Source organism: Abrus precatorius, unplaced genomic scaffold (genome assembly GCF_003935025.1).
Source record: "Abrus precatorius isolate BTA unplaced genomic scaffold, Abrus_2018 Scaffold11, whole genome shotgun sequence".
Lineage (NCBI taxonomy): Eukaryota > Viridiplantae > Streptophyta > Magnoliopsida > Fabales > Fabaceae > Abrus > Abrus precatorius.
In genome coordinates, this window is record NW_020874303.1 from 12,280,076 (window position 1) to 12,295,894 (window position 15,819).

Consider the following 15,819-nt stretch of genomic DNA (forward strand, 5'->3'; position numbering starts at 1 on the left):
AGAAATGGTCCTACATTAAGCATAGTAAAATTAGAAACAAGGATTAAGAAGTGGTTACAAAGGAAAGAAAATAATGATAGCTAATCAAGATACTAAAAACGGTAATGAGAAGAGAAAAAGAAAGAGAAAGAAAGAAGAAAAGATGAAAAGAAAAGAAAGAAAAAAAAATTTCCAGAAAGTTAAACCAATAAGCATCAACTAACATTCAAGAATTAGTCAATTTTTTTTAGGATGTTACACATATCACCAAACAATTCAATACAATGTGCTAAAGGTCGGACAGCTTCGAACTTAGACCCAACATATAGTTCATCGTATATTATCAAAGATTACACTTTCTCGGTCTTAGTAAAATCACCTATGCTAGAGTTTAGCATTATTCACAACACACATATTGTTCAAAATAATAATCTATAACTTACTGTACATACATAATGGTCATTGCCCAAATCATGGAACTTATTAAAATGGTTTTATTCAGAACTTTTCTATGAAATTGCATTTAAATAGTTCTAAAAACACTCATAAGTTTTTCATGCCCAAAATTTTCATTCTTAACATTATATTTTCAAAAAAGTACTTCAGATCTATTATTCAAAATAGGGTATTGTGAGTTCTTCAAGCTAAAGCATAAAAATAAAACTTAGGATTTAGGATCAACTCCCCTTACTTGGAAATAAGCCTTTGAGACCAAGTTCTTCACAAGATCTAGGGAGAAGCTCAATGTTTTGTTAAGAGATATTGCCCAAATACCAATGTTCTTTCTAACATCATGGAGTAGAGTATTATTATGAAAAGAAATAACGGAGAAATAGGAATGAGATTTAAAAGCTAAGCTCTAGAAATTACTTGGATTCAAGTAGAATAGACGTTGAAGTTCATATCTAAAAGAGATTCGGAGTTAAATGGAGGCTTTCTCTAAGAAGAAAAGAAGAGATAACATAAAAAGGGATGAGAATAGTTTCTTGGTTTTAGATATGTATTTTTAGAAGGCCAAAATCACTTAAATACCCCTTTATCTCAAGGATTCTCGCTTAAGCAAGGATATTCTCAATTGAGCGAGAAAATCAGACAAAAGGTGCTATTTTTCTGCTAATATTTTTGCTCGAGCAAGAGTATCTTCACTTGAGCAAAAACATGGCAGAGAGCTACCCATTTCTGTTGCGAATTTTTGCTCAAGCAAGAGATTTCTTACTTGAGCAAGAGTACATATGAGAAAATCTAATCTATTCTTGCTTTAGCAAAAAAATTTCGCTTTAGCTAAAAGGAATATTCTTTCTCTTTTTTAAAAAAGAAAAAGAAAACTCTTCCATTTTAAAAACAAGAAAATGCAAATGAAAATTAGGGTGTTACAATTGTTGCAAGAGCACGACATTTTGCCTCAAAGGATGATCTATATACATTGTATTATGTTTCTTAAATTTTCAAGATATAAGAGAATTTCATGAAAAGATACTATAACCAATGATGGATTGTGTTGAGTCATGGTAGGCACCCCAATCCAAGTCACCAAAAGCCTTGATTTGCAAAGGAGAATCTACTGAATAAAATAGTCCTTTACTATGAGCACCTGTGGTATATTGCATGATGCAAATGGGTGCTTTATAATGAGTAGCTAGAGCTAACATGAACTCATAAAGTTGCTGCATGCTAAAAGTGATATTTGGTTGTGTGCGGTTAAGTAAAAAAGTTTGCCAACCAGCTTTTGGTAGGATGAAACATCATGGAATGAGATAGAGTCAATTAGACGTAGATGAGAATTTTTTACCATGAAAGTTAGCGCTGGTTTAGCTGCAAGTATAACTATGTTTGAAAGAATATCAAAAACATATTTCCTTTGAGAAATAGTAATAATATCTTTTGTGATCTTACAGCCTTGGTACAAGGGAAATACTTAAGAATACTCAAGTCTTTTATTTTGAAATAAGAATTAAAATGATTTTTAACTTATACAATTGAGTTATCTATTCCAATAAAAATAATATTAAATAAATATTTCTCTTGTTACTAAATAGCAAATAATCATAAAGGGATTACCTTTATCCCAAAGATGTGAGAAAACATAAAAAATTATTAAACAACTAACGGCGAGCTTGCTTGAGCTCATATAAGAATTTATGAAATAGACAAGTCTATATATATAAATCCTTACAAACAAATTACAATAAATATTTCAAAAAGTAGTCATAATTTCTTAAAATCAACATCAAACTTGAAGAATATTTATACTACTTAATATCTTTTTTATAAAATATAAGATTAATCAATCTAACAATTAATTTATCTTAATAATTATATATATCAAATTTTATATAATTTAAATATTTATAAATTTATTATTCAAAATTTGTTACTCACTTATATTTTAAAACATTTTATACTTTCAAATAAAATAATGTCATAAAATATTTATAAATTTATTTTTGTAAAAATTTTAATAAAGTTGATATACATAATAAGAACTTTTAAATATTTTATAAAAAGTTGTTATAATGTTTGAGTTAAACACTCACTGTCAATAGAATTTTTAAAAAGAAAAAATAATATATTATATATTAAAGGTGGAGGGTAGTATGAGTTACCAAAGTAAGTAATTCATCAGTGAGTGGCCATTTTTAAACCATTGAATGTATTTTAAAATCTATAAAAGGTTTAGATCTTTTACCTATAACTTAATAGTATAAGTTTATACATATTTATCATTTAATCCTTTGTAAAAAAAAAATTAAAATTTCTCTTTAGACTTTGTAACTTTAAAACCTATTACTATCTTTTGTCTTCAAAGTTCGGTATGTTATTTTTTCTTCTCTTTATCTTTATGTATCCTGAATCTTCTAGCTTTATTTTAAGAAAGTATGCATTCAGATGCGTATTTAAATGCAATTTGAATACATAATAAAAAAATAATTTTTGAATCAATGGAATGTTAAATATTTTGTTAGATCTTTAGAGCTCTCCACAAATCCTGTTTATGAAGTTAATGATTTTTAAAATTAAAACTTTTATATTCACTCTTACAGTCTCAATTCATCATGAAAATGAAGTTTTGTATTGATATATTATTCAATGCCCTTTTAAATCTTTCACATGTTCTCCCTATGTAATGGTCATTTTTGCATCGCACAAATTCTACAACATTCACTTAAGCTGAGTTTTTTTTTTTTTTTTTTGCTTAAGTTAAAATTATTGAAAAAATAATTCACTAGAAGTAATTCGCTTAAGCAGAATATAATCTGCTTAAGCCGTGAAATACAACACAATAACGACTTAAGCGATGAACATTAGTGTTAGATTCATATATGTCTTTGATTCGCTTAAGCGCATAGACTGTGGCTAAGATAATTTTGACAAAAAATTTAGAATTATCTCTATGTATGATTCGCTTAAGTGAATGTGTGTTAACTTAAGCGAATTTGACAAAAAATTTAGATTCATCTTTATCTAAATTTAGCTTAAGCGAATAACTCTAACTTAAGCAAAAATTACAACAAAGTAAATTTTTTGCATTTTTTCTAGTTCAACAAAATATCTTTAGTCATTAACCCTATTATGATAAAACCAAATTGATAATTTTTAAAAATAATTGAAATGAGTATATAATATTTTCAAATAGAAAACCCTTACATTTAAAAGTATAACAATTCAAAGGAAAAATGGTTATGTAGGTTTACGATGTAGGGTAGATGTGAGAAACAGGTTTGCATATTATTAAAGACGATAAATAAGAAGGAATTGAAATAAAAGAAAAAAATTAAACAAAACTTGTACAACTATTTCTAAGAGAGGATTACATAATTTTATTAGATCTCTTGTCTTAGATTTCTTTTTTCAAACTTTTATCAAAGAAAGTTTAATTTTAGTCACTCAATTTATTTTTGAACTTTATATTGAAAATATAAAACAAAATTTTAAATATCTTTAAAAATAAAGATAAGAGTGAACTTAAGAGAAATATGATATAATTTTACGTAAATAAATAATTATATTTTTTTATTTTAAAAAAATTATGTTAAAGAATGACTTATTTTAAATATTTAAATAATTAAAATTCTTTATCTATAAAATTTAGTAAAAATTAAAATTTTAAATATTCAAATTTTTAAAATTTGTTATAGCATGTTTTTTTGAAAATTATTTCAGAGTCCCTTATTTTGCTAAAAATAACCTAGCGTAGCTTTCACCTGTATTTAAATAATTAATTTTAAACTATACAAAATTCTACGAATTTAAGTGAAATTGATAAAACTTAATAGACATAAAAAATTATTAAACTGAATAACTTCCAACTTCGTGGAGCCCCTCTCAATCTACCAGTACTATTGTAGCAGTGGTCCAAATGTCAGAACTAAGTTGAAAACAAAAAATAAAGAACAATTTTGTGGGCAATTACGTGGGGCTGGGAGCGAATTGTACCGCAGCCTGTAAACTCGAGACATATGGTAATGTTTTGAGTGTTTGACCCACCCACCATCTAGAAGTCTCGTTAATGCATTCAAAGCTGAAAACGGTTGCAACGAAGAACTCAGAACAAAAGCAAAATCATGCAAAACCACAAAAACACACACATCCTTCGTACAAGTCCACGTAGAGAGAGAAAGAGAGTGCATCTGCATCAGGCTTTGACTTCGTCTTCTATTGTTCCTTCACTATGTTTCACTTACTTGTTGGAAGCACAACGTGACCATGACGAGCAAAGCAAAGAAACCATATGAAAGCACCTTATTATATTTAATGGGTCACAGCCGTCTGATGGTGACCCTCAAGACATCTTTTGCTTACTATATTCCAAACCAAACATAAGAAAAGCAAAACAATTCCACACCTTGTTTTACCCTTCTTATGCTTCAAGGCCAATAACAAGAAGAAAGTGGGTAGTGGGGTGGTGTTGTTATTTACACCTTGTTATCTGAAAATTGCTCAACTTTGAACATGTTGGTCTGAGGTGAAACAGTCAAATTCTCTGTTTTATTAAGTCATCCTTGCATTTTCTCTGCAGGTTCAAGCATTTTTCACCCTCCCTTCTTTTTATTTTGCTATGCTTGATTATTCTAGTATATATATGTTAATTATGTGAATTTTGTTTTTGTTTTTGTTTTCGTTTTTAATTTCTTGCTGGCACTTTTCTCTAGTTGTCTATTGTTGTTGTCCAATTCAGGATCTTAAGTTTCTATAACGGGTAAGTGATGAGTGGTTTTTCCTTTGTCTTCACAAGCACAGTTTTCAAAGACAAGATGGAAAACAAGGAAAGGGGAAATTTTTCTGAATTGTTGTCAGAGCTGATAGTTTTGGCTGATGAGGTTGCTTCTCTTGCTAAGAACTCTGAAATTGAGGTAGATATTTTTGCTGAGTTTGCCATGTTGGTTGAGAAATTCCCACCAATTTTCAATGATTTGAGGGACAAAAGCACAGTCTTGGACAAGCCACCTATAAGAAAATCGTTGGAATCTCTTGAAAATGAGTTAAGGCGTGCCAAAGCTTTGACAAAAAGTACCAATTTGAGACAACCAATCAAGCAAACTGAGGACATAACACATGATATCGGTCGGTCATTAGGCCTTCTGCTTGTAGCTAGCCTTGAAGTGTCTGCGGATTTCAGAGAAAAGATTGGTACATTACAAAGACAATTGATGAATGCTAAATTTGATGGAAATTTAAGCCAAACTTCAAGCCCAAAATCAGAGTTAACCAGCACTGACACAAAGCTGACGGGGGAAATAGAAGAGGAAATAATCGATGTTTCTATTGATGATGTTGTTTTGCAGCTTAAGAATGGAAATGATGAAGAGTTTGCAATTGCACTTTTGAGACTAAAGGAGTTCTTGAGGAATGAAAGACTGGATGGTGGTTTGATTAATGAGGAAGCAATTATTGCCATTCTTTTCAATCGTCTAGGTTCATGTAAGGCTGACAATAGGCTTGCCATCATGCGATTGCTAAGAAGTTTTGCTTTTGGAAATGATGAGAAAAAGGTAAAATCATTGACACAAGGTGATGTTTCTTCTAAATTTTGGTCTAAAATCAGTGCACATGTGGTTGTTTTATCTTACTTTATGAAGTAGTTTACTGCAGGAGAAGATGGTAGATATTGAGTTTTTATCAGCAGTGGTGAAGTCATTGACAAGAGATTCAGAAGAGAGAAGGGAAGCAGTGGGGCTGTTGCTAGACCTCTCTGACATTTCTGCAGTTCGACGGCGTATTGGAAGAATTCAAGGGTGTATTGTTATGTTAGTTGCAATCCTTAATGGCGATGACCCTGTGGCTTCACATGATGCAGCAAAGTTATTGGATATATTGTCTAGTAATACTCAAAATGCACTTCATATGGCTGAAGCTGGCTACTTTAGGCCACTAGTGCACTATTTGAAGGAAGGTAATACAGGACTTTCCTTAACTGATACATCTCTTTCCTTCTCTATTATTAATATGGACCATCCATTCATGACAAGTAATTTGTAGAGTATGATAGAGCACCAATTGATAAAATAATAAAACACAAGATTGAACACTGAAATCACACAAAATACAGCAATAAACTTGCTATCCTAGACACAAAAGTCCCCTACAAACTGCAAATAACAACACCTCCTCCCTAATTACACACCCTAATAACAAATATACCTTACTACATAACGGCCGTCAGTTATTTTATGTGAATAATGTCATCAAGGCAGTTTCTAATTCTATACAGAACGACTAATGCAGGATAAGTTATTTTCTATCATATATTCTAATACTACATTACTACTCCTAATTCTACCCATAGCCATCAACATGACAGTTAATAATAATATTACACTTATCTAATAATATATCTGATACTATAATTGTTCATGACAGTAGTTATCGGTTCCCCTCAAGTATATATCATTGAATATACTACTGTTTTCTGAGTGCAAGGAGCTAAAAATTGATTGAGTTTGTAGACAACAGAAACAGAAAAGTTAGCATATGGTTTCAACTTTCAGCTAAAGCTATCTACTAAATTATTTTACATTTTTGCAGAGGATGTTAGGCTATCACTGATGGAAACCACGATGTGTTTATTTAGGATAATGTAATGTACACTAAACTCCAGTTTAATCTTAATTTGATAGTTTTGCTATGCTCCCCAACTCATGAGGATAAAATCCAACCCTCTTGAACTTTTGGACCTATTAGGGCCTGATAAACATGAAAAGAAAAACACATTCGGTAAGAAAAGGCTATATCCCAAGCTACAGGTTTCAAATTGGAATGATTCCAAAACGAGGTGAAAGAACTCATTCTGAACTACAAATTTGGCACAAGAATCACTAGAAAATGATGCTTCTTTTGTGAGTAACAAACAAGAGTTATTCTGTACAAATTTGGTGAGTTCCAAAATTTGGAGATAATCTGAGATTCCTAAAACACAGAATTGAAAATAAATTGTATAGGGACTATTTAGACACGGAAATAGATTTAGTTTTCAAGGAACAAGGCACCACAAAAATAAGGGTTGATGAGCCTAAGATCGCCACAACAAAAGGGAATTTCTTGATAAGATCAATGAAGGTAGGACGAACCCTAGCCAAAAGAGAACTCTCACAATCGCAAGCAAAAATTGTCTTCTGATTTGATTCATCCAGCTCAATAGTTATAGTTCAATCTCATTTAGACAAATTGGGAGTTTGTTCAATTAAACTTAACAAAAACTAAAAATAATCACAAACATCAATGAGATGTTTCAGTGGTTAAAGACACATATCTAGCTTCAAGTATTTGGGTTCTAACTGAATTGTGATTAGATTCATCCAGCTCAATAGTTTTAGTACAATATCGTTTAGGCAAATTAGGAACTTGCCCAACTAATTATATTAAAAACTAAAAAGAGTAAGCACAAGCATCAATGAGATGTTCTAGTGTTAAAGACACATATCTAGCTTTAAGTACTTGGGTTCTAATCCTATTCCTGCGAAAGTATTTATGTATATTTTTATATTCACGCCCTTTATTAAAAGTACTATTCTTGCAAGTTAAGATTCATTCGTGGGCCTTTCTCTTCTCATTCTAGGTGGGCTAGGCATTTGTACACCCTAGAATTCATATTTCGGGCTTCATCTGAGTATTGGGTCTCAACTTGTGGTTGGACTTCTATCGAAGAGCTTAGCATGAGTTTGAGAGCCTCTTGGGCCTTCCTTGTTCTAGCTTTGGTCATGAGCCCTCCTAATCCTTGTAATGGATCATGAGCTTGGTCTTCTTGCTGGGCTTGGGCTTTGTCTCCCTTCATGTTCTCTTCACTAACTGAATCAACAGTTGCCAAGTATTGTACTATCTGGAGATGTAAAATTTTGATGTGTTTTCTACTGTTTGTTGCCTTTTAGTTCTATAGGATTGGTATGCTGCTCTGTGACAGGAAACCTCCATAGTTAGTGGAATAATTAGTTAGTAACTAAGGACTGGATAACTACAAAAATAGGACATGTTGCCTGTTACCAATCAGAAAAATAAGACATCTTTGATTTGTTAATTGTTATCTGTATGGCTTTTTAAATCAACAATGATCAAAACTGAGGCAAATGATACTACATTCCTGTACCTGAAAATTTGAAATCATGTTATTGTAGGGCCTGACATGAACAAGATCCTAATGGCAACAGCACTTTCTAGGTTGGAGCTCACTGATCACAGCAAACTGTCCCTTGGAGAAGATGGGGCAATTGAGCCCCTTGTCAGTATGTTTAGTACTGGAAAATTTGAGTCCAAGTTATCAGCACTAAATGCACTACAAAATCTGTCTAGCTTGACAGAAAATGTGCAACATTTGATCAGATCTGGAATTGCTGGATCTCTGCTACAACTTCTTTTCTCAGTAACATCTGTGCTTATGACTTTACGAGAGCCTGCATCAGCTATTCTCGCAAGAATCGCTCAGTCGGAATCCATTCTTGTTAATGAAGATGTGGCTCAACAGATGCTTTCACTTTTGAACCTATCTAGCCCCATAATTCAAGGTCATCTGTTAGAAGCTCTAAATAACATAGCTGCACATCCTGGTGCATCCAAAGTGAGAAGCAAAATGAAAGAAAAAGGTGCACTTCAGCTACTCTTACCCTTTCTGAAGGAAAACAATATCAAAATCCGGAGTAAGGTATTACATTTGCTGTACACCCTCTCTAAAGATCTAACAGATGAGTTGACTGAACATCTTGATGAAACTCATCTTTACAACATTGTTGATATAGTTTCATCATCAACATCGAAGATTGAACAAGCAGCTGCAGTTGGCATACTGAGTAATCTTCCTGCTAGTGATAAAAAAGTGACAGATATACTAAAGAGGGCAAATTTGCTGCCAATTTTAATAACCATTATGAATTCTGTCACAGGAAGTAATTCATCAACAACTAATAGCTTAGCAGATAGTATAGCAAGTGTTATTATACGCTTCACAAATCCCTCCGACAAGAAATTACAACTTCTTTCAGCAGAGCATGGTGTGATTTCTTTGCTAGTAAAACTGCTCTCAAGTGGTTCAGCAATCACAAAATCGAAGGCTGCAATCTCGCTGGCTCAACTATCGCAGAATTCTGTGTCTCTTAGGAAGTCTAGAAAGTCAAGGTGGTTGTGTGTTTCACCCTCCGTGAATGCATATTGTGAAGTCCATGATGGATATTGCTTTGTAAACAGAACATTTTGTTTGGTCAAGGCTGGTGCTGTTTCTCCCCTTATACAATTATTGGAAGATCCGGGGAGAGAAGTAGTTGAAGCTGCTTTGTATGCTCTCTCAACTCTTCTGCAAGATGAAATTTGGGAAGGTGGTGTCAATTGCATTGCCAAGTTGTCAGGTGTGCAGGGTATTATAAGAAGTCTTCAAGTTGTGGATGCAAAGGTTCAAGAAAAAGCATTATGGATGTTGGAGAGAATATTCAAGTTTGCAGAACATAGAGTAAAATATGGAGAATCTGCTCAGGTGGTTCTTATTGATCTGGCCCAGAAGAGTGATTCTAGATTGAAATCAACAGTTGCCAAAGTATTAGCTGAGCTGGAGTTGTTGCAAGCTCAATCAAGTTACTTTTGAAACATGCCTTTCTTTATGAGCAATGCTGTGGCAGTGATTTTGTTTTGATCTCAATTCATTTATATTATTTTGGTGTACATGCTTGTATTTTATCTTATTTTGGATGAACCACATAGTGCCATTTGTTAGAGTAAAAGATAGTAAAAATTGTTTGGTAATGTATCAAGGTTGATTCTTTCAGTTTATTGAATTGCTTCGTTTGTCTCTAACTTTTTTCATTCATGCCTTTTTGTTCACTATAAAGAAATTATAACTTATAAAAATAATATCTGATAAAATATATATTCTATATTTATACGTAAAATTCACTATATTATTATATTAAATAACATTAAATAAGATATTAATTACACTATAAAGTAAAATACATAATTTATTTTTTAATTTATAGTACTTTTATATGTTAATTTACATAAATTATTATTAGTTATTATAATTTTAAATATAGATTCATAATTATATTTTTTGGATTATTTTTATATATAAATATTTTGAAATAACAAATACATGAAAAATTAAATACAATATTGCCCTGATATACTATCAAATAATATATTAACTATACTATAAATTAAAATACATAATTATATATCACATAGAGTTAATTTTTTAATTTCTACTTTTAATATTTGATTTAGTTAAGTTATTATCAAGTATTGTAAATTTTAAATATATATTCACCATTTTCTTATTTTAATTTTTTTATTAAAAAATTCTGTAATAATTTTAAATGTGATATAAATTTAATTTTATCTTTTATGAATGGTTAGGATGAACACTGACCTTGTCATCTATGTTATATGATTTTAAAAAACAGAAATAATAAATTGATAATGAGTTACATTTAATAAAAAATTATTACAATTAATTATTTATAAAAATAAAAATAAAAATTATCTTTATATTATTATTTAGTATTTTTTATAATTTAAAAATTTAAATTATAATTGATTCATAATTAAAAAAAATTTTATTATAATTAATTGTATATAAAAACTTTATATTGATGTTGTATGGTGTTAAAAACGAAAATAACAAATTAACTACAAATTGAATCTAAAAAAAGTTTATTAAAATTAATCATATATAAAGGTAGAAATACTCATAAAAAAATGTTGAAAATAATAAATAAGTATTAACTTAAATTATATATAATAATCTTTTTATATTACAATTCTACATCACTAATATATATATATATATATATATATATATATAGATAGATAGAGAGAAAAGTGTGCGATTGTATAAAATTAGTTATATCTACTTAATATTATATTTATTTATAATAATTTATGATTAATTGTTGAAACTCTATAAATTATTTAAATTATATGCTTACGCAAAGTTTATTCAAATTGTTATAAAAACAGTAGTTGATAACTGTAGATGTTAAGAACAGAAACAATTGTTTAGCTATAAATTATATTTAATAAAGATTTATTCATATTGATTATATATAAAAGTTGACCACAGAATGTTAATAACAGAAAAAAAAAAGTATTAATTACCTTTATTATTTTTATTTAAATAATTTTATTAATTAATTTTATATATTTTTAAGATATATTTGAAATGAAAAAAATTTCTATACACATAAAATTATTGTTTTTAAATTATTAATTAGTTTTAATGTCTATTAACATAATTCACATCTTGGGTTCACATATTAAATACAATAAAAAAAAATTAATTAGTGTTAGAAATAGTAGGAATTGTTTGAAAAATGCATTAGCTGAAAGAACTAAAATTACTTGACAAAAATATAATATTTAGTGTATTTTATAAATATTTATTTTCAATTTCAATTGTTTAAAATCTTTAATTAGTGTAAGAAGAAGAATAATTACACTATTTATCAACTAATTAAAATTAAATCAACTTAACTGTCTTGATTTAAATAATTTTATTAATTGTTTTAATATATTAACTAATAAAAATGTGCATTAAAAATTAAATTTTATTTAAAGTAAAAAATAGCATACACTTACAAAATTATTAATTCATATATTATTTTTAATATATATTAATATAATTACAAAATTAGTATGATCATCAATTGATTCCACAAAGAACGAGAGAAATAAATTATAATATAGATGTAAAAACAATTTTTATTACATTAATTTTACCATTTTTTTTACTGTTATACTAAATAGGTTAATATTCATCTATATAAGTAATTTTTACGCTACTTTTGAAATTTTGTCAAGAATTCTCTTTATTATATAACTTTATTTTTTATATTTTATAATTATATCAAATTTTAATAGTTATTTAAACAAATAAATATGTATGTTTTTTATGTTGATGTTTTTATTTGTTAAATAAATATAAATTTGTATTATTTTTAATTAATATAATATATTAAATTTTATTTTTATCTCATTGAATTGCACCAAATTTATTAATATTTTGTTAACTAATCCAACCTGTGATACTATAAATTTAGATTAAATAAAATTAGCTCATTGAGTTGCATGTCATATATTTTTATATTTTTATATTTATAAAAATAAATATTTATAAAACAATTGAGAAAATTGATAAAATTTCATGTCATAAATATATTTATATATTTATTTAAAAAAATTTAAATGTATTGATGATAAATAAAATATAAATATTAACAAATATTAAAGATTATTAACTTTTTATTATTTTTAGAATAGTCATGATATATTTTTTATAATTAAATTAGTTAAAATATTTAAAATAATCTATATTTTTTTGACCAAGTAAACTTGATCATATTCAAATGAGTTCAATTGAAGAAAACTAACTATCTAAGACAAGATTAATTATATAACACTTCAATTACAAAATTACAAAATATAAGGTAAAAATAATATTAATGCTAGAAAATATAATTACTGATAAGAAAATATTAAAAAATAAACTTGGATCAATTTGACAAATTAATTGACTGGTTGTTAAAGCTACACATGGTTTCTAGCCACACAAAAAATACACTAATAATCATTGTCTTGAATTGTCAAAAATTGCACCTTGACAGACTAAACACAATGCAACAAAACAAGAAGTTGTTACGTATCATTTTAGTTGGATAACCATTAAATGTCAATTATAAAAGATTAAGAATAATTAGTAGTTGTTAAATCAAATTTATCAGCCTTTTTCTTTGTTGTCCATTAACTATCACTATGCATATTTTGCCAATAAAAGGCTTATGGATGTATCATTCAAAGAATGAAGTGGTGAGTTTATGAATAAAAATTAGAGAAACAAAAACTCTTCCTCGTGAATTTTCTTTTATGAGATGTTAGAATTATGCCCCATGGACAATTGAAAATATTTTGATTTTAGTTAAATTATTTTAAGAAAAATAAAATAAAAGTAATAATATGAAATGATTAATTACATTGTTTGAAGAAAGAATAAAGAGAAAATGTCTAAAATTTTGAAAGTCAATTATTGTAATATTTTTGCTTGAAAGCAGGGCTTAGCTGCTCAAAAGGGTCTAGGGAACCACAAATTATAAGCATCCAAGTTTAGGAAGAAAGCAAGAGAACAGAGGTTTCATCAAACTGATGAGAAGGGGATAGAAGGTCAAGTCCTATTTTAGCAAAGGTGTCAGTATATTGGTTTGCTTCTCTATAGATATAAGCAAACCTAACAAAACTAATATTTTTAAGAGATTCCTAATATCATAGATCAAAGAATACAAGGGGTGAAAAGGAGGTTAGACATGGAAATAAGATTGATGGTCTCTTTGGAGTCACTTTCAATCCATATGGTTTGGATGTTCTTCTGGATCACAAGCTGGATACCCATATAGAAACCCTAGAGCTTAGCCACCGTGAGAGGGGGGACAGGGTCTGAGACTAGAGTAGAAACTAGCCATAAATTTTTCATAGCAGTCACGAATTAATCCACCATAAGCAGCACCTCCACTACCATAGGCCAATGATGAAAAGTCTGCATACAGTCATTAGATAAATTAGTTAGTGACCAATTAGTCAAACTAAGACTAAAATATTGAACACAAAAGCCAAGGAAGATAAAATGTTTCCACACACTTCTGGCATAAGAACAATCTCTTAAGGTGGGCATGATGGACTTAGCAGCATCACCACGTTGAGGACAGGTTGGAGAATCAGTTATACTGCGCTTGACTCTCTCCTCATCAGTGAATAGTTTCTCATGAGCAATTTTTTTTTTTAAAAAAAAAAACAATTTTAAGAGGACCTCCCCAACTCCAAACAATTTTAAATAGATCATGAAAATAATCGGACAAAGGGATAGGATTAGATAGTAATTGGTAAATAAATTTAATAATAAATATCAAAAATAGTAGCAAGTACATTAGCCTTATCTGGGGTTCAATTTGAGCAATATCACTACAGATCAAGCTAGGAAGGAAGGCCATGATTTTATCCCAATTCCCAATATCACTATAGATCCATTAGCCTTATTTGTTAAATTATTGTAATATTTACATCCATGTAAATGAATTTTAAGATAATCATATTATCTTATTTTATAAGTTTATGTATTTAAATTAAGTATATAAATATTAACAAATAACGAATGCATGTATTATAACTTAAGTTTTTGTCAGATTTCACAAAAGAGTTACAAATTTAACTAGTAAGAAAATGCCACTGAAACACATGTTGTATAAAATCACAAACCACAAGATACACTGAACAAGAGAGTTAGCTTGTCAAGGTTCAATAGACTTGATGTCAAAACTTGGAACACTGAGATCGTAATTAGCCAGGTTGAACATTTCCATATGAGTAGTAAGTAACTAAGGTTGAAGGAAACTACCCGTCAATTTCTTTATAGCATTTTCCAACAGAATCAATATGGAAATAATGGGTGATATTTCTATACCAATTTTATTTATTTATTTATTTCAGAATAAGAATGCAAAAGTTAACACTAAGTATGACCGAACAAAAAATTTAATTTTATACCAATTTTATAAGTCTAATCCATAATTATTATTAAGCTGATTTTAAAAATTTAAATTTATGTTAAACTGATGTTTTGATTAATTATATAGTGTTCTAAATCTACTTTTTAAAATTAGAATTTTTTTTTATTTAACTAAATCTATATATATGGTATCTTTACTTATTAAATCTTTGTACTATATCAGTTCATAAAATTTTATCCTAATTACGTTTTATGACTATTATTTTTTTATTAATCTTAATTCTTATAATTAAAATTAAATATTTAAAGTATTATTTTAAAACATAATTATTATATTAAAGATATTAAAATATAAATAAATATTTTTAAATTAATTATTAATATTATATTTATTTTTTAATTTTTAAAATATTATAGCATAATAATTTGTTTATTATTTATATTATTAATTTTTATTTTTATAAGTTTTATTTAAACTTTCATCATTAACTCTGTTTATTATAAATAAGTTAAAAATGATAATAAATATTTTATAAACTTTAATATAATATAATATAATTAATAAATATTACTAAAAAAATTTTAAAACGCACTAATTTAATTTAATGGTACATACAACAAATTAATTTTATTTTAAAAACTAAATTCACAAATATATTAAAGATCAATTTTGCTTTAAAAATTAAATTTAAAATTAGATTTAAAATTAATTTAACGTAAAACTAAATTTAAAATTAGTTTCAATAAAAAATTTAATTTTAAACTAAATTCAAATTTTAAAACTATTTTTAAGTCAATTAAAAAATAAAATAAAATAATTTAAAATTTAATCTATATAATTAGTTTATATGATAGATAGATAATAAAATGTAAAC

At 27.9% G+C, this 15,819-nt stretch overlaps 1 protein-coding gene across 4 annotated transcripts; it reads left to right on the forward strand.

Annotated features, from left to right (window-relative positions):
- Nucleotides 1-4,379: 4,379 nt before the first annotated feature.
- LOC113853937 (U-box domain-containing protein 44-like) lies at nucleotides 4,380-10,243 on the forward strand. 4 transcript variants are annotated; one of them, XM_027484659.1, is made up of 4 exons: nucleotides 4,380-4,996; nucleotides 5,218-5,969; nucleotides 6,070-6,370; nucleotides 8,586-10,243. In XM_027484659.1, the coding sequence occupies exons 2-4, from the start codon at nucleotides 5,232-5,234 to the stop codon at nucleotides 10,037-10,039; spliced, it is 2,493 nt and encodes an 830-aa protein (XP_027340460.1). In that variant the 5' UTR covers nucleotides 4,380-4,996; nucleotides 5,218-5,231; the 3' UTR covers nucleotides 10,040-10,243. The 4 variants fall into 4 exon arrangements, with proteins under 4 accessions (XP_027340460.1, XP_027340462.1, XP_027340463.1 ...); XM_027484661.1 differs by having other exon boundaries at nucleotides 4,511-4,942; nucleotides 8,586-10,216; XM_027484662.1 differs by having other exon boundaries at nucleotides 4,547-4,752; nucleotides 8,586-10,216.
- Nucleotides 10,244-15,819: the final 5,576 nt, after the last annotated feature.

Coding starts and splice junctions, on each gene's coding strand:
- LOC113853937 (XM_027484660.1), top strand. CDS start 5,184: ATGAGTGGTTTTTCCTTTGTCTTCACAAGCACAGTTTTCAAAGACAAG. Junction 5,970..6,069: donor TTGGAAATGATGAGAAAAAG/GTAAAATCATTG, acceptor AGTTTACTGCAG/GAGAAGATGGTAGATATTGA. Junction 6,371..8,585: donor AGTGCACTATTTGAAGGAAG/GTAATACAGGAC, acceptor ATGTTATTGTAG/GGCCTGACATGAACAAGATC.